Source organism: Echinops telfairi, unplaced genomic scaffold (assembly GCF_000313985.2).
Source record: "Echinops telfairi isolate 266 unplaced genomic scaffold, ASM31398v2 ScPeMD7_7475;HRSCAF=8513, whole genome shotgun sequence".
Taxonomy (NCBI): Eukaryota; Metazoa; Chordata; class Mammalia; order Afrosoricida; family Tenrecidae; genus Echinops; species Echinops telfairi.
In genome coordinates, this window is record NW_022111379.1 from 27361611 (window position 1) to 27381985 (window position 20375).

The 20375-nt window shown below is 38.9% G+C and overlaps 1 protein-coding gene across 2 annotated transcripts in view; it reads left to right on the top strand.

Annotated features, from left to right (window-relative positions):
- The window catches only part of APBA2 (amyloid beta precursor protein binding family A member 2), a 182588-nt gene that overhangs the window by 79233 nt on the left and 82980 nt on the right, over positions 1-20375 (top strand). For both annotated transcript variants that reach the window (XM_004699738.2, XM_004699737.2), the window contains exon 2: positions 16330-17337. In XM_004699738.2, the coding sequence (XP_004699795.1) occupies positions 16369-17337 (969 nt within the window). In that variant the 5' untranslated portion in view covers positions 16330-16368. The remainder of the gene's footprint in view (positions 1-16329; positions 17338-20375) is intronic.

Consider the following 20375-nt stretch of genomic DNA (forward strand, 5'->3'; position numbering starts at 1 on the left):
AATTTTGGATCACTTGTTGCTCCCTTGTCCCTGGGTTGGTCAACACCACCTCCTTACCCCTGCATCCACCTCTCCCATGTTCTCCCGGAACCATTGGTCCTGTTGTTTTCTCCTCCAGCCTGTTCTTCCAGTCTATCTTTTCTAGATAGAGCTGCAGAGATAACAATATGCAGCCAAAAAACAAGGCATAGCAAGACAAAGTGACAAAAGAGAACACAACGATGACAACAACAAAGAAAACCAATGACCCATAAAAGAATAAATTAATTAAAAAAAAAAGAAAATGAAAAAATTTTATATATTTAAAAAAGAAAGACAAATCTGTAAATAGATCAAGGTCTGATTTTTGACCTCTAGGCTTGTCCTCCAGTCAAGTACGATGGGGTGCCATGCTCTGGCCCCAAAGTCTACCCTTTGCACTTCCTCAGGAGCTCCCAGCTCTGCTCCCCCTGTTGCTCTGCCACACGCCTTTAGTGTTTTGCCTCCGTGTCGCAGGGTCAGTCCGGGCCAATCCAGATCCTGAGACTCCAGTGTTGTCCCCCGTAGGGCCATGGGTCAGCAAGGGACATCGTATCTAATAGTGGGATCAGCCATATGCACTCTGTGCATTGGCTGTTTGGAGTGGGGATATCGTCCTCCAGGCCTAGTGGGCCAGGATGTCCTCCACTCTCTTCCTCCCCATTCATTTGCTCCCGTGTTTCAGCACATTTTAATGTATTTTTTGGTGGTAAAATTAGGTGTCTGCTCATAGTCGGGTCGCCTTATACTCGAGGATATGGTATTTTATTTTCTGCTGCATGTGTTTCCTTATTGTTATTAGGTGCTGTTTAGTTCTGACTCATAGCAACTCCATGTATAACCAAATGAAACACTGCTCGGGCCTGTGCTATCGTCACAATTATTCTTATGTTTGAGCCCATCAATGTAGCCAATGTGCTAGACCATCTTGTCCAAGGACTTCCTTTTTAGCCATCCCACTACTTTACCAAGTTTGATGTCCTTGTCCAAGGATTGTTAGCTCCTGACAACATGTCCACAGTATGTAAGACAAAGTCTTACCTTCATTCATCTAAGTAGCATTCGAGTTGTACTTCTTGCTAAACAGATTTGTTCTTTTGGCAGCCCATGGAACTTTCAATATTCTTCACCAACACATAACTCAAAATGCACCAATTCTTCTTTGGTTTTCCTTATTCAATGTCCAAACTTCACCTGGATATGAGGTGGCTGAAAATACCTTGGTTTGGTTCGGGCACATCTTATTCTTCAAAGTAAACTTCTTGCTTTAAAACTCTTTAAAACGTTGTGTGCTGCAGATTTACTCAATGCAACGCATCATTTGATCCCTTGACTGTTGCTTTATGGGCCTGGATTGTGTATCCAAGCAAGGTGAAATCCTTGGCAACTCCAATCTCTTCTCCACTTACTATGATGTTACCTATTGGTCCAGGTGTCAGGATTTTTGTATCTTTCAATTGAGTTGTAATCCAGATGGAAGGCTGAAATCTTGAGCATCATCAGCAAGTGTGTGAAGTCCTCAATTTCAGCAATCAAGGTTGTGTCATCTGCATATCGCAAGTTGTTAATAAGCCTTCCTCCAATCCTGATGCTGCATTCTTCTTTATAGAATTCAGCTTTTCTGATTGTTTACTCAGATTGAATAAATATGGTGGGAGGATGCAACACACACCTTTCCTGATTTTAAATCATGCAGCATACCCTTGTTCTACTTGTATACCAAACTCTTGATCCAATACAGGTTCTGCATGAGCACATTAGTCTCAAGGCTATCCATTGCTTCATTTGTTATGGTCCACACAGGAAAATGCCTGAGCATAGTCAATAAAGCACAAATAAGTATTTTTTCTGCTATTCTCTGCTTTCAGTGATGATCCATCTGATGTTTCATGTCTTGTTTCAAGATCTATCTTGGCCTGAACCTTTCAGTGTCCTACTACAACCATTGTTGGATGATCTTCAGCAAAATCTCACTTGCATTTGATATTAATGATGTTTTATAATTTGAGCATTTTCTTGGGCCACCTTTCTTTCAAACGAGTACAAATATGAATCTCTTCAGTCAGTTGGAAAACTGGTTGTCTTCAATATTTTCTGGCATTGGTAAGTGACTGCATCCTGTACTTCATCAGCTTGTTGAAACATAATTGATATTCTGTCAATTCCTGAAGCTTTTTTTAGCTACTGGTTTCAATGCAACTTGAACTGCTTCCTTCAGGACCATTGCTCTTGCTCACATGCATCATCTTGAAATGGTGGAATGCTGACTAGTTCTTTTTTGGTACAGTGACTCGTATTTTTTCATCTTATTTTGATGCTTCCTGGATCAATCAATATTTTGCCCATAATTCTTTTTCAATATTGCCGTTCCAGGCTTGAATTTTTTCTTGAGTTCTTTCAGTTAAGATATGCTGAGCATGTTCTTCCCTTTTGGATGTCTAACTCTGGATGGTTGCACATTTCATGATAATATTTCACGTTGTCTTCTGAAGCTTCCCTTTGAAATTTCTCTTCCATTCCTTGACTTCATCATTTCTTCCATGTGCCATAACTACTCTACAATGAAAGGCAAGTTGCAAAGTCTCTTGTGACACACCCACTTGGGTATTTTCTTTCTTTCTTGTCTTTTTAATAATCAATCGCTTTCTTTATACATGATGTTCTTGATGTCATCCCACAGCTCATAAAATATTCTGTCATTAGTGTTCAATATGTGAAAGCTGTACGTGAGATATTCATTAAATTCAGGTAGGATAGAACCAAGGTTGTATTTTGGCTATTGTGGATTTCCTTGAATTATTACCAGCTTCAACCCGAACTTACATACAAACAACCGATGGTTTGTTCCACAGTCAGTCCCTGGCCTGGTTTAAGCTGCTAATATTGAGCTTCTCCATTGTCTCTTTCCATAGGTGTAGTCAGTTTTGTTTCTGCATAGTCCATATGGAGAAGTCCATGTGTATGGTTGCCTTTTGTATTGTTGAGAAAAGGTATTTCTGATGAAGTCATTGGTGTTGAAAAATTCTATCATGCAATCTCCATCTTCATTTTGCATTCTCATCACCATTAATTATCAATTTATCTTGATTATGTGCTTGATTAATTTCTGACTGAATATATGAGTAAAATTGTTCAACTTTCTCACTAGCTTTGGCAGTTGGTGCATCGATTTTAATAATAGTTGTATTGACTGAATTTCCTTGAATTTGGATAGCTATAATTCTATCATAGATAGCACTGTATTTCAAGATAGATCTTAAAATTTTTTTTTGATGTTGAATGCAAGGAAATTCCTCTTGATGGTTTCATTGTCTGCATAGGAAACCATTGCCAGTATAGGATTTTCTGATTCAATGCTAGTCCATTTCAGCTCACTAATTCCTACAATATCAATTTGTATGTGTTCCATTTCATTTTTTTGCAACTTCAAACTTTCTTGGATTCATAATTTTGGTTATCCAAATTTAGGATTATTATGTCTCATGTTGATGTTGGATTGATGACTGTTGCTATGGCTGATTCTTTTATCCGTAGACCTCCCATTAGCATATTTTGTAAAGCCTGTCTTGTTTTATCAAATTCCTTTCATTTATCCTTTATATTTGAAGCATAATATTGCTGGTTGAGGATTCTTGATTGGAAATATTTTTCATTCAGGATATTATATATGTTAATCAATTATCTTCATAGCTGCATGACTTCTACTGAAAAATCCAAGTTTATGCTTAATGGTTTTCCTTTGTAGGTAAGTATTCTTTTTACTCTGTTGCTTTTAGGTCTCTCCTTTCCTTGAAGGGTTAGTATGTCCTGGAATGGTTAAGAACGATATGTGTCACAATTTTCCTTTGCAGTCTTTTCTGTTTGAAAGTCTCTAGACTTCTCATTCTCTTTTATGTTTTTTGGAAATTTTCTTCAAGGGTTTCTTGTACCATTTCCCTCCCTGCCTCCTTTGTGGATTGATTCTTCCTGTTCTAGAATCCCAGTAAGACATAAGTTGTTCCTTTTGATAGTGTCCCACAGAATTCTTATCAAAGAAATACCCAGGCAGTCAAGGATATGCCCATGGTTGGGAGAGTGAGACCAGCTGTATGTATGTGGATGGCCAGATGTCCATGGGTGGCCACAAGAGTGGAGTGGCCAGGTGTTTGTAGTTGGCTGGAGATTATGTAGGCTACTGGTGGGTGGCTTGGAGAGTGTGGGCTGCCAGGGTTGCCCTGGTAAATGGGAACATATGGGCAGTTGGGAGCTCTCATCTGCCCTGCCAGTCCAGTGAGTAATAAAAATTGCAAAAAAAGAAAATCAGAACAGAATGTGCCTCACATGGACTCTGTAGTTCCAATCCACTTGCCAGTATTGCCTCTGAGTATTGAGAACCCTTAGAGAAACTGGGTTGTTTCAGCCCTGCAGACTCTGCCAGGCCCGGAAGAGCTGCCAATTCCTTCTCCTCTTCTGTTCTCACCCACCGTCTCTGGGGTGAGGATGATTCATTTTACTTAGCTTTTATTTTGCCTTCCAAGATTCTAGTCACTTGTTTTTTCTTTCATATTGATTTTGTTTCTGTTTGTTGTAGAGAAATTTAAGTCGTGTGTGTATCTAGGTGATCATCTTGACCCACAAGCCTTTTTGTAGTAGTGCTTCATGGTTTTCTTTCTGTAAGTATTTTGTTTCTCTGGTTAGATTCCCCCCCTCCCCCCCAAGAATGTCATCTTTTTTGTGGCTATTTGGCATTTTTTTCTTGATACTTTTCAGAGATCTCTGTGTTTATTTATAGGAATCTATTGAATTTTTCTGTATTCATCTTGTACCCTATCACAAAGCTAAAGCTTTCATTTATTTCCACTAATTTTCTTGTTGAATCTTTGGGGGGTTCTACATATGGAATAATATCTGAAAATAGAGTTTGACTTATTTGCCAGTTTGAATGACTTCTGCTTCTCTCTTTTTTTCCTTCTCAAAGTTGTAATTTATTGGCATGTAATTCACATCACACAATTTAATGGTTCAGTTATATTAAGAAGAGTTACATAATTATCACCACAATCAAGTTTAGAACATTTTCTTCTTTCTTATATTCACTGTTGTTAGCTCCTCATTTCCCCGAAACTTCTCCTGCCATTCCCTAGGTAATTAATAACCGAAGTACTGTTCTCTATACAGGAAACAACAAAAATGGTAAAAATGAAGCAAACAAAATAAATTAACAACAATGATGAAACAAACAGAAAAAACCTCAGTAAAAACCCAAGTCGATATCTCATTGTTATGGAATTGGTGGTTGTTGGACTATAGCTTGACTCTCTTGCTTTGAGGGTGCCTTGCAATGATTGGTGCGCTGGGACTGCCATGTATTTACTATTGTAATGTCCTCCTTGCTTTCTATGACACGCATTGTGAACACGTGTTGTAGAAATACTTGCCCTATCACCAACGCCCATTTCTTGTGTAAATAGTGTCCAGTTATGAGTTTAATCTGTACAAGTCAACAATTCACGTTTTGCAGTCTGAAACCAGCCTATACTTGCATAGTTTCCTTTTCTCAACAGTGTTTTAAATTCTATACCATGCACTAAGTTAAATCAAAAGAGAGATCAAGTGATAAGGTTTTATATTTTAGCCTAACTACATTTGTCATAATCGACTTCACAGTGCTCTCTGTCTGATAGCAAGGCTATTCACGTTCCCGAAGTGTGATCAGAGGGGATTCACTGGAGGCTTAATCCATGTGGGGGCCCTACAGATAGATTCTGGGTCTCCATTGTCTTCTGCAAACTCAGTTCAGAATCAAAAGTCTGATACTGTTCCAACTTTCAGATATGGCTTTTAGTATTCACAATATTTGGATCAAACAAATGGGTGTACTTCTTCCATCTGGACTTAGTTGACACCTCACTGAAATGGCTGCTTGTTTCAAGACAAGATTTTAAGATGTCAGATGCTATTCTGTCTGTTTTCCATTAACCAGGCACCGTCTAGTTTCTTTACCACATTTTGCCATAGCACCCGTACGCCAATGCTCTCTTCATGAGGGCAAATGTCAAGTAGGGCATGCCATAAAAACTAATGTTTTTTTTCAGTGTGGCTACAATTAGGTTGGAGACAAAAATCCATTCATATTTTATGGTTTGTATATGTTTCTGGTTCACTTTAGAGACATCATTATCATTTTATGATAGATAGTATTATAATCATACCCTTGGAGCATAAAGTAATTCTCTTGGTAGTGTCATTAATTTAGTCAATGGTGCAGTACTTAAAACACCTTTCAGAAAAGGAAATTATACATATATAGGCCATCTTATCAGAACACGATACCTTAATTGTTGATTTGTACAGATTAAACTCTTAAATGACTGGAAACTATTTACACGAACAATGGGGTTTGATGATAGTGAAAAACATTAGTATCACTCATTTACGAAAGCAGAACCATTCTTTCCAGAATAATAACTGTCATAAGAAAGGAAGGAGAGCATCAAAATAGGAAATATATCGTAGCCCTGAGCCACCATTCATTGAGTACCCTCCAAGTAAAGTCCAACGACCACCAATTCCATCAGCTTGGTATAGCAGTCATCTGCTTCTCCCCACACTCGAGTGGCTCAGGATTAAGTCCAAGGAAGTATGTCAGTTCCTTACATCTGCTACTGGTGAATTTGATGTGAAATTGAGTTTGCTTCATGGGGTTTCCTCATGGAATCCTTTTCACATGGTTTATGAAGGAATGTGTGCCTTAAAAAGAAGAGTCTGTAGTTCCAGTTGTTGATAGCTTATGGCGTCAGTCGCCAAGGGCTGCATAGAAACTGCCAAAAGTGCCCATTTGGAATTTTCTCCCCCTTCCCATCAGAAAGCAGAGACATACATGCCCTCTGTCTCTCATCTTTACTTGAATTTCTAGTAAGGTTTGCTGTTGATTTGAGATGACCTTAGAACCCTGTTTTATTGCAGCAGTGGAATTCTCTTCTCCATCTTGAAGAATTGACCCCAGCTGAGGTGAGGACTGCACTGGTAAAATATTTTTTAAGATGCACATAAAGAGGGAGTGGAATTCATGGACACTAGGCAGGCTCTTTACTTCATTACTTGAGAGACTGCTTTCGTCTTGATGTTTATCCTTAAAGTAGTGGACTCATATAATAGTTGTCCTTTTGTGATTGACTACTTTCATTGTGCATAATGATTTCCAGGTCCAGCCATGTCAAGATGTGTTTCATGGTTCCAGGGCTATTTTTCAGGGCTGTGCATTATTCCATTATGTGTTGTACCAGAGTTTCGTGATCCATTCTTTTACTGATGGGCATTTGGGCTGTTTCTGGCTTCGTGCCATTGTGAAGTGTGCTGCAATGAACATGGAGTGCATGTGTTTGTTCATGATCTGTTTTACTTCTTTGGGTATATGCCCAGCAAAGGTATTGCTGGGTGTGGTAGACTAGAGAAACAAATCTAGGGAGACTCATATATGGATAGGAAGTAGCTTTACATCAAAGAGTAATTATATATTAAGAGAGCATTCTAGTCTAGTCCAGATCTAGTTCATAAATTCAATATTAGCCCGTAAGTTCAATATTAGCTCATGAATTCCTCTTCAGACTCATACACACATGTAGTGATGCCGAATTCAGGAAGATCACAGGCCGATGGCTGGAAAGTTGTTTGGGTTCAATGGCAGTGGATGCATCTCCAGGACCTGGCTGCCATCATCATGGCTCCATGTGGCTTGTCAGCAGGAAGACCAAGGCAGGGAGAGAGAGTAGGTCCTGCCTCTATTGAGCTATTTATCTCCGTTGCACCTCTAAATGAGGCCATCCAGCTGTGACCTGATTGCCAAACTAAGCTTCACCCTCATACTACCCTCAGGTTAACAGGAGATTTTATGTACCACAGTGGTCTAATGGTATTTCTAGTCCCAGTTGTTTTCAGTAGTGACATAGCACTTTCCACAATAATGTTACATGTTTACAAGCCCACCAATAGGCTAGAAGAGATCCAGTCTCTTCATACCCTCTCCAGCATTTGCTGTTCTCTGTTTTTACTTCGTTTAATTGGTCTCTCCTTGTGGGTGTTAGGTGATATCTTAACTTTTATTTTGATTTGCACTCCCTGGATGGCTAGGGATCCATGAGTATTTCCTCATGGGCTTGTTAGCTATTCAAATATCGTCCCTTGTGAATTTTTATTCATGTCCTTTGCCCACCTTTTAATTGGATTATTTGCTTCTTATTTCGTTGTTCCAGAATTCTATAGATTTCAGTAGTTAGACGTTTTTTCAGTTGTGTCGCCCTAAAGAGTCTGCATGCTAAAAAGTCTGTGGGCTTTTGTTTTACTTTTTTTGATGTGACTGGTGTATTATTTTTAGGACCAGTCATCTATTTTGTTTTCTACTGTGTGTGATTTCTTTTTTATATTTGATAGTTTGTATGTGTCTTGCAATTTCGCCCTTAACTTTGTCCCAGTTATTTCATTGATGATCATTATATCTCTAGGATTAACGTCCAGGTCGCTAATGTATCTTGAGTTCATTTTTGTGCATGGTGTGAGATATCGATCTGGTTTCATTCTTCTACAGAAGGTGATCCATTTTTTTAGCAGCATTTGTTGAAGCGGTTGGTGCCCTTTTACTACTTAGTTGATCTTGGTCATTTGTAAATAGTCAGTTATCTGTAGATAACTACTTTTATTTATGGGTTTATATCCGGTACCAATGGTCTATGCGTTTTGACTACTTTGACTGGGTAGGAAGTTTGGACGTCTCCTGGTAGAAGCCTCCTATTCTGTTGTTCTTTGGGAGGATCCTTTTCTATCAGGGGCCTCATCCCTCTCCAGATGAAGTTGGCCATTAGATGTTCACAACATTGAGTCTTCCTATGCATGAACATGGGGTATTCTTCCATTTGTGTAGGTCTCTCTTAGTTTATTGTAATCATGCGCTACATTTTTCTTTGTGCAGTTTTTGTTGTTGTTTCTTTAGTTAAATTTATCCATTAGCTTTTCGTCTTTTGTGTGGTTATTGTAAATGTTACTCTTGATGTCTCTTCAATAGCTCTTGTTGCTGGTGGATAGGAATCCAGTTGATTTCTGCTTGTTAATCTTGTTGTCTGCTATTTTATCAAACCCTCAGTTGTTTCCAACGGCCTTGTGGTATTCTTGTGTTCTCTCTAAAATCATATAATTTGCAAATAGGGAGAGTTCTTTGCACAATTATATTTCTTTAATTTCTTTCTGTTGTCTAATAACTATTTTATCAAACCCTCAGTTGTTTCCAACGGCCTTGTGGTATTCTTGTGTTCTCTCTAAAATCATATCATTTGCAAATAGGGAGAGTTCTTTGCACAATTATATTTCTTTAATTTCTTTCTGTTGTTTAAGAAGTCTGGCTAAGATATCCAGCATGTTGTTGAATAAAAGTGGTGACAGGGAGCATCCTTGCCTAGTTTCTGTTTTCAGGGGAAATGTTTTCTTTGATCCAAATCCATTTTATTGGGAACTAATACAGATATCATATCATTTCTATAGTTCAATCACATTAAGCAATATTGTACAATTGCTACCACAGTCAGTTTCAAAACATTCTCTTCCTTCTTGAACTCCTTGATATCCATTTCCCTTTACCCTCCTTCCCTTACTGTACCCCCAGGAATCCTTTTGCTGTGCCTATAGGTTAATAAATCTTGAGTTTCATACACAGAAAGCAGAAGAACACATAACGAAAAATCAAGAGGGTTATCCCCAGTGACAAAATACATCTGAAATAAAACCCAATAGGAGGAAAAAAATCCCAAACAGAAAACAACTCAGAAATTATTGAAAACCAGATAAGGCTTGGTCATGATGAATTAGTCTTTTGATATGTCACTACAATCTATTAGCCAGTATTTTATTGAGAATTTTTGAACCTATGTTCATAAGCCACAACTTGCCTGTCATTTTTTTTGGACTGTGGTGGATTTCTTTGTTTCTTTGCTAGCAGAAAATATGTCAGTGGCTGTGTTAGGACCGGTTGACTAGAGAAACAAATGCAGTGACACTCATAATATAAGTACAAGAAAGAGCTTTATATCAAGAAGTATTTATATTTCCATAAAGCATCCCAGCCCAGTTCAACTCAAGTTCATCAGTCTGATACTAGTCCATTGGTCCCTTTTCAGACTTATGCAGCCACATGCAATGATAAAGAACGGAGGAAGATCACAAGCCGGTGGGTGCAGAGTTGTGTGCATCCAATGTCATTGGGAACATGGCAGGGCTCTGGCAGCTCTCAGGGTGCCCAAAAAGGAAAATGGAGTGCAGAGAGGGAAGGAAGTTCCTGGGGCCCTCCTAAGAGAAGGCCACATCCCCAAGGAAGCACTATCACGCTGTGACCTGATTAACAGGCTACATTCCACTCCTGCACTTCCATACATCTTCAAGTTGAAGTAAAATTACCTATCGTGCCAGTATTTCAAATGCCAGCAGAGTCACCCAAACTAAACAGATTTCAGCAGAGCTGCCTGACCTAAGAACAGACTCTGAAGAAGGAATAGCTGTCCACTTCAGAGAAATGAACCGCTGAAAACTGTATGGACAGAATCAAAACATCATCAGATACTGCGAACTTCAGGGAAAAGACCATTGTAGGAAATAGTGCCAGAAGATGAGCTCCTCAGGTTGGAAGACACTCATGTTATAACTGAGGAATAACTGGCTTCTCAAAGTACAGTCAACAATAATGACATGGATGGGGAAAGCCTGTGGGAGTGACGCTTTAGGGACCTTCGTCTGCTGATGAAGCATGGCTCAAAATGAAAATGAACAGCTGCAAACATCATTTAATAATTGGAACCAGAAATATACACGGTAGGAATCTAGGAAAACGGATGTCAGAATTGAAAGAGAATGCATAAAAATTAGCATTCTAGGCATTAGTGAACTGAAATGGACTGGCACAGGCCATTTTGGATCAGAAAATCATAAGGTTTACTATTCAGGGTGAAAAAATCAAGGGGAATGATGTTGAATTCATGTTCATAAAGGACATTTCAAGATCTATCTTGAAGTTCAATGCTGCCTGTGATAGTATTATATCTATCAGACTTCAAGACTATCCACTCAACATTTATTATTTAAATTTATGCATCAATCCCCAGAACTACTGATGAAGAAGTTGAAGAACTCTACCAAAATCTTCAGGCTGAAGTTGACCAAATATGCAATAAAGTAACATTAGTAATTATTATCATTTGAATGCCAAAGTTCAAAACAAAGAGGAAGGGACAGTAGTTAGAAAATATGTCCTTGAAGACAAAAAGAAAGCTGGAGAGATCACGATAAGATTTTGCAAGGCCAAAGACTTCTTCACCTTAAATACTTTTTTCCAACATGTGAATTTCTTAACATGGGATACATAGAAATCAAATTGTCTACGTCTATGGGGAACAAAACTCAATATTAGCAGCTAAAAGCAGTCTAGGGGCCTACAGTGTCTCATTGATTTTTCCTCTTGTTTTTCTATTTTTGGATTCATGTATTACTGCTTTAATCTTTATAATTTCTTTTCTTTTGGTATCTGAAGGTTTATTTTGCTGCTCATGATCTCATTACTGAAGGTGTTGGGTTATGATGTCGATGTTGCTTTTTTCTTTCATTTTTGATGTGTGCATTCTTTGCTGTGAATTGCCCTCTGGGTATGGATTTTGCTGTGTCCCCAAAATTTTGTTATATAATATTTATTTCATTGTATGTTTCAAAGTAATTTAAAATTTTAATCTTAATTTCTTCAATTAATAATTTGTAAGCAGTGTTGTTCACTTTCCATGTATTTAATAAAATCTTTATTTTCCTATTACTTATCTCTAATTTTATGACATTGTGATCTGAGAAAAATGGTGGTTCATATCTTGTTTGTTTTTTTTTTTAATAAAATGAGCTTGCTTTTTATTTGAATTTATGATCCATTGTGCTCTTGTTCAGTAGAGTGTTCTGTATATGTCTTGAAAGTCAAGCTGATTGGGTATGTTGTTTTTTCTTCTGTGTCTTTATTAAGTTTCTTTCCAGTTGGTCTCTCCTTCCTTAAGGTTGGTATATTGAAATCGGTGTAGTATTTTCTATTGATCTCTTGTCTCTGCAACATTCCTCTTTTAATTTTGGAATGATAATTCTGACTTAAGAGTTCAGAGTTAACATTTGAAATCATAACTTAGTATTGTGTGTTTGTTTCATTTTGAATGTTATAAGTGTTTTGATTTATGGGTTCTGGTAACTTATGCGTTGATCTCAGGTTCATGTCCACTACTGTTATAGATTCTCTGTTTAGGGAACTCCCCTTAGTAGTTTTTATAATGGTCTGCTTGTTTAAAATTTCTTTTTATCTAGAAATATCCTTAAATGAGGGATAATTTTGCTGGATATAGGATTTTTATTTGACTTTTCTTTCAGAGTTTTATATATTTCATCCTACTGCCATCTTGTGTGCATTGTTTCTGTTATGAAATCTGAGCTTACAGAAAGAAAATAGTTTGAAAATGATGATGGCAACATATGTACAAATGTGCTCGATGCAATTGATGTATGGATTTTTAAATAATTATACAATGATTTAAAAATTCTTTGAGTTTATTCTTAATGATTCTCCTTTGAAGGTTTTATATTTTATTTTTCCTTTTTTCCAAAGCGACTCTCAGGATTCCTTCTTTCTCTTTCACATTAGAAAGTTTGCTCTACCTCGGTGATTTTCTTTTGAGGTTTATCCTGTTTTGGTTCTTGTAACTTCTTGAATGGTTGTTTTCTTCTGATGTGTTAGGGACTTTTTTCCCCTGCAGCATTTCTTGGACTATTTTATCTGTGGATTTTAACATTTCTTGTTCTGGAATTTCTGCCAGGCATAAGTTATTTCACCCGATAGTATCTCACATAGTTTTTTGACATCCTTCAAATTCTTCTTTCTATTGATTGATTTTCTAGAATACTATTGAGAGATTCATCTTAAGCTTATTTGGTCTTGCATTACTTCACTTATTCTGTTTTGTTTCTTCAAAGTGTTGTATAATTCTAATATCTCAGTATTAATCTTTCTGTTTGGAATTATATTTCAAATTTTTAATTTTTGTCAGATTTTAATTCTAGTTTTCCCCCTCAACTATTCTTTATTTCTTTTTTAAAGTAGTCTTGATGATTTTTCTCTATTAAAAATACTTGAGATAAATTTTAATGAATTCCTTTTGTAGTAACTTCAATGCCTTTCTCCTCAAAAAGTTCTTTTGGCATGTATATTGGTCACCTCTTTATGTCATCACTCATTTTCCCCCAAAAACCATTTTATTAGGAGCTAATCCAGACATCATACCATTTCATTTCAAAACATTTTCTACCTTTTCGAACTCCTTGATATCAGCTACTACTTACACCACAACTTCTCCATGAACCCTTATTCTAGCTGCTGTCTCTAGAGTTTCATCTATCCTGGGTCCCAGATACTGAAAAACAGAAAATTCCGTAACAAAGATTCAAGAAGGCTATCAAAACCCCACTATGGGGGGAAAATGCAGAAAATCAAGATCAAGCCCAACGTGTATCAGAAAAGAGATCAAGTGACAAGTCAGATTTATCATCTTAATCTACTTTAGTCATCTCTCCTCTACGCCCTGTCTGATCACCAGGTTATTCCCATCCTTCAATTTTGGTTCGAGGGAAATCCCCAGAGACTTCTTTCCTGTGTAGATCCTGCAAATTATTGTGATCTTCCACTGTCATCATAGCCTTCTGCACACCAGAATCTCACAATTTAATCTCACATTCTCACCTTTAGATTTGGGTTATATAATTTACAATCTTTGGATCACGGATGTTAGTGTGCTTCTTTCATGTGGATTTAGTTGGCATCTGACTTGGATGGCTGCTTATTTGGAAAAAAGCCTTTCAGATCCCAGACACGATTCTATTTGATAGCCGACTACAATCTAATTTCTTCACTATACTTTGCTATAACACCCATATCTTCTGTGTTTCTTTCATGAGGGTGAGCATCAAGCAGGGCTATGTCATAAGAACTAATTGCTCTTAGAATGGAGCTCACACTAGGGTTAAGTGTGAGCCCCAAACCCATTCCAAAATCTATGTTTTGTATCTGCCTGTGGTTTATTTTAGAGACATCCTTGTTAATTTTTGGTAGAGAATCTTATTGATCATCTCCCTGGACCATATGGATATTCTGTTTCTAGTGTCATTGATTAACTCACGACACCATTGAGAGCAGGGGATTGAACAAGTGTAGGATAACTACATATCACAATACACCATCATTCTTATTTCTTTCTGCTACTACCTTTTGTCTCTGAGACCTAGTCATGTAAAAGTTGGAGGTGGGAGAGCGGCTGGTTCACCTGGGGACAGTTGACGCCTTCAGATGGTGTGAGAAAAGTATAACACAATAAAATAAAACAAAAGCAAACAATATTAAAATGAAAAAACTCCCACAGAACAAAGTACTACAATCTCACCCACATCCATAATAATAATAAGCAGATAAAAATAGAAATAAATAAAAAAGAAGACCTTACCTGGAGTCAGCAGCTGCTTCTTCTTTGTCAGTCACCACCATGTATTTATCAATATCTCACTTTGGTGTGCAGTAGGATTTCAGCTTGTGAGTAGGCATGCTGAGCTTCTCTACTCGTTTAAAAACATCCCTAAGCCAGCATGGTTAATCCTAGGTGACACGGACTGAGAATCTGTTTGTACAAAAGCTCTGCCACTTTAAGGAATAGCCGTAACCCAACTCAAAGCACCAAGTACTCAAATATGTGAGGTTCTAAGCCTGCTTGTTTGGACCCGGAGCTGCAGAGATTGTTATTTTGTGTTCTCATGCTTTTAAAAGCACTCCTAAGCTGAGACTTTTGTGTCCACAGCTGAGGAACTCATGAATCTGGGTGCCCTAACTCCTCCACCATTGTTACAAGTACCCTAAGCCAGCATGTTAAGTCCCAGAGTTACAGAGCCTGGGCATCTTGTGCCTTGTACCCGTACTTTAGAAAAGTATCTTTAAGCTGGCATGTTAGGACCTAGAGTCACAGTTTGTGAATCTGTATCCCTCAGCCTCTCTGCCACCTTTAAAATTGTCCCTATGCTGACACCTTTGGGCCTTTGGGCACCACCAGTGCCATCTGCATTGAGTAGAGTTTTGTAGCCACTGCTGGGCATGTGAATGTGAACCTGAGGCCCCTCCAGGAGTCAGGGATCCACAGAGAGCCAGGAGAGGTTCAGTTCCACCCACAACAGTCTCTCATGCACTTGGTATTCAGCTCTTTTGTTTTTCCTCAGAGACTCAGGACTCCCAGTTTTTCTTAGTATCTGCTTTATCATATTTTTGTTGAAGTATTTATTTTTAACTTTAATGTTCCAATTTCTAATCATTGTCAGTTCATCTCAAGTGTATATTTGATCAATTGCAGACCAAGTTGGTAGAACTTCAGTTTCTTCATCAGAAGCTTTATTGGTTGGTTCATTGATTTGAATAATAGTTATGCTCACTGGCTTTCCTTGTATCACAGGCAGTATTGAACTTCGAGATAGACCTTGAAATGTTCTTTTTGACAATGAATGTGACACTTTTCCTCTTGAAATTGTCATTTCTAGCATAGTAAACCATATGATTGATTCAGAACAGTCAGTACTATTCCATTTTTGCTCACTAATTTCTAGGTTATTGATCTCTATGCATTCTATTCCATCTTTTGCCTTTCAATTGTTATAGATTCATACTTTGTACATTTCATGTTCTAATTATTAATAGATATTTGGAGCTTTTTCTTCTCATTTTGATTTGTGCCCCATCAATAAAAGAAGTTCCCAAGAGTTTTAATTTATTCATGACATTTATGATTACTTTTAGAAGGGAACTCTTCCTCATTTGTATTTTGAGTGCTTTCCAAATGGAGGGGCTCCTCTTCTGGAATTATATCTAACAGTTTTCTGTTGCTATTCTTGGAGTCAGTGGCTAATACCTCAGGAGTGGACGGCCTGTAGTTTGTAGTCTGTTCTTCGTCTGGAAGCTCTGCTGGAGCCTGCTCACCTTGGCTGAAGCTGCTGGTATTTGAAATACTAGTAGCATAGTTTCCACCACGACTTCAAATGAAAGTATGAGAAACTGACAGGCAAGTGGTGGCACCTGTTCTTAGGCCTTCTGATTTAAAACTTCTTTTTTTTTAAAGTTAAACTTTTCAGTGGTCACTTTTATTGACTATGTGTGCCACTCACGCTGAAGATAATTTTAAGGAGATGGCCACAGTGTGATGCGTGCTCAGGTGGTGTCTGATTGTGCTTTTTCAAATATTCCTCCTCCAGGGCCTCCCACTGAGGATGGTGACCGCATGAGTGCCTGTCATGACCAGCCGCAGGCGCCAGACCACCATGAGCAACATGCTGGACCACAGGGCGAGGCCAGGTTCCACAGCATCTCACAACCTAGAGCCGGAGAGTGAAGAGGGAGACCTGCCCCTGGAAGAATATGAGCCTGCGGGACTGGAGCTGGCCACTCTCCGGCCTGAAAGCCCCCCGCCTGTGGAGCAGGTTTGTACTGACCACAGCCCTGATGGGGACTCAAGCTCCGACTATGTCAACAACACCTCTGAGGAGGAGGAGTATGATGAGGGCCTCCCAGAGGAGGAGGAGGGAATCACCTACTATATCCGCTATTGCCCCGAGGATGACAGCTACCTGGAAGGCATGGACTGCAATGGGGAGGAATACCGAGCCCACAGGGCCTCCCATGTGGAGACGGATGAGTGCCAGGAGGCACTGGAGGAGTGGACAGATGCAGCGGGCTTGCACCCTCCTGGTCCCAGGGCTGACAGCAGCCAAGATGACCAGGATGGCCACCTACCTGTCCCTGAGCACGAGACCTCAACGCTGGAGACCCACAGCCAGGAGGAAAGCATCCATTACTGTCCTGGTGGAGAGGGTTACCAGGACTACTACCCGGCAGAGGCCAATGGGAATGCATGTGGGGGCTCCCCCTACCTCCTAAGGCGGGTAGGTGGCGACTTGGAAGACCAGGAGGAGGATATCGACCAAATTGTGGCTGAGATTAAGATGAGCTTGAGTATGACCAGCATCACTAGTGCAGGAGAGGCCAGCCCAGAGCACACCAATGTGCAGGCCCCTGAACTTGAGCCTGGAAATCCCACACATGCCTCCCCACCTGAGAAGGACAGCCATGGCCCCAGCAGACATGAAAGCCGACCCAAGTCATTGAACCTCCCCATGGAAGCTAAGAACCATGGAGACTCTCAGAGAGGCTTCAAGACTAAGATCAGGACACCGGAGGAGAAGCCAAAGTGGCCCCAAGAGCAGGTAGGACTCTGGCTGTTCTAGATGACCCAGAATGTAGAGGCTATTCTGCTGTAGCCACACAACCACACTGCTCAGACTGGCGAGGAGACCAGGGGTGGGGGGTGGGCTTATTGTTCAAGTGGTCTACTTGTTGGTTTGTGTGGAGGGTGGGGGGCTGTACAATTTTCATCACTGCCCATTTCCAAGTTTTCTTTGCCTCAAACAGTAACTCAGCATTTCTTTCTCTACTCAGTTCCTGGTATCACTAATAAACTTTAATCTTTATGCATTTGCCTATTACCGACATAGTGTATAAATGGGATCATATAGCACTTGTCTCTTTCTGTCTGACACTGGCACTCCATGTAATCTTTTAAAGTCTCTTTCATGTGGTATCACATATCAGAACCAAATTTAATTTTTTGGCTGAATAATATTCAATTGTATTCAATTGTGTGACTATTCTACATTTTTTCATTTCATCTGTTGAATTTTTCAAAATCCCCCCCACCCCCCCACCCCCGCCACCACTTTTCCTTGTTTTGAATGGTGCTGCTATAAGCATTGGTATTCAAATTCAAATATCTGTTTATATTCTGGCATTTAAGATCTTTTTATATAAATCTCAGAGCAAAATTACTAAGTCTTAAATTAAATCTATGTTTAATTTATTGAAAAACTATTTATAGTTTACACAGTGGTGGTGTTATTTTACATTCACACAAGCATGGAGTATGGCAGAAAAAAAATTGCTATCAAGTTGATTCCTACTGATAAGTTATGCTAGATACAGCTATCGAGACTATATATTTTTTCTTTGATTATATCTCACATTGCAAGAAAAGGAGGTACTATAGATTCATATATAGAAATAACTTTTTATTTTGAAAGATAATGTTTTACAGAACAGATAATCAGTTTAATATTCAATGGTTTATACACATATTTTTTTCAACTTATTACCCCCTTATATGGAATCCTTTCTCTGGGACAATTGAGTCCAATCAATACCCCCTATCAGCCCAATTGAGGGACAGATAACTGAATTTATTAGTAGACTGGTTCCTGCAACAAACTCTCACGGTAACCAGAACTGTATCTGAGTGCTTCCTCAATTACAAGATTTACAGAGTGTATATATTTGAATGTTCTATTAAAAATGTTAACTACAGATAACATGCAGGTGGGGATTCACATAGAAGTAATAAGGAAAAGAAATAGGGAAATATTACCCATGTCACCAATGTGACATGCTAGTAGCCTGGCTGACTACACTCCAGATATCAAGGACTACCTCCTAATGTTTATGCCTCAAATGGCTCATTAGGTCAGGGGTTAGTGTGTTAGGTTGAGGTTTCTAGAGAAGCAGTGACTCTTGTATGTATATAGAAAGAGATTTATATAAAAAATGACTCCACAATTATAGAAGTGGGTACATCCATCCTGGTTCAAGCCCATGGGTCAGATGTAAGCTTCTCTTGAGTTCTATAGCTGCAGGGGATTATGGACAAGAAGCAGGAAGACCACAGGCAGGGGGATGCCAAGCTGGATGAACATGACATCAGCCAAGTGAATCTAAGATTGGCAGTCCACTGATGACTCCTGGGATCTACAGGTGATATAACTCCTAGGATCAATGAACCACATGCAAGATCCAGATCCAGATCCAGCAGAAGTGAACAAACTTCTACACACTGTCAGTCTATGCTAAGAATAGTGGCCCCATCCCCCACCCCATACCCATCTCAATTGTATCAAGAATGTGGCCAGATTAACTTCTTGGCTGCTTCACAGACAATTCCATCTTGGGGTTGATCACACCATGAGACATTATATCATGGGAGAATCCTTGGCCCAACAAGGTGACATAAAACCTATCACAGTACACTCCTCGTCAACTTGGCACTTGTACACATCTCCTTAAACCCCTAGTCTATAAACAAGGACAGTGATAAAGTCATTTTTACACCTAACATGATATAACTGAAAATGTACTAAATCTCCATTTAAATCTTATATTTCATAAGTGAACAAAGTGAAAATATTTGATGCATACCTCCAAAAAGGAAGTTTTCATAACAATTACAGTTATCATTTCTGTAGCTGGTCACGTGAAAGTAGCTGGTTTTAGCACTACCTTCTTCCATTCTTCCAAAGGTACACTAATTCTGTATACCTTTTGCCCTTAGCAAGTGTTTTGGCTAGTCTTGTTTTTTTGGCTCGTGGGGTTACCCAAACTTCATTTCTTAAGGGTCTGGGCCCCTGATAGTAATGTCATAATTGGATTGCTGTAGTTTACCATTGGCTTTTAATCACTGGACATGGTAATGCAAGAGATGACTTAAGGAATTGCCTGAATTCCAGACGTATTATTCTTCACCTCCATTATGCAATATCAACCCAATTTCCCCTTGGTAATCAGTATTAGTTATACCACACAATACCATAGCATCCATTTTTGCCTGTTGATCCAGAAGCATGAGGCGTTCAAAGTGGCCAGTAGGCATTTTTAACTTCCATTTCAGTGAATCAGTGCTGTGTCTCTAGGTGGAGGTATTCCTCCCTTTGGAACGAAGGACTCTAGACCTGAAAAGCTTACGGTGCAGGGACAGGAAGCAAAAATGTTGTGATGGGTCATTAGGAATGGTAGTAAATGGTACCACTCCAGTTTGTACCTCTTGGTTTCTGGAGCTGTGAATCTTGGCTATTCGAGAAAAAGCACCATATATTGGATACAGGTTTAGAGTACATACAGTTTCCTGGAGAACATTGCTCCAACCCTGCAAGGTGTTGCCACCTAGAAGTCCTTTATATCATTTTATCAAGTCAAGCTGCTTCAGGATATAGGGAAACCTGGTAAGATCAGTGGATTCCTTGAGCATGGAATTTGCTGTAAAATGAGTCCTATGATCCCAAGCAGTGCTGAATGGAATACCATATTGATGGATAAGGCATTTTGTAAATCCACAAAAGTTAGTTTAGCAGAAGTATTACATGAAGCATTACATTACATGAGGGTAGGAAAATCTATATCCAGGGTAAGTGTCTATTTTTTTTTT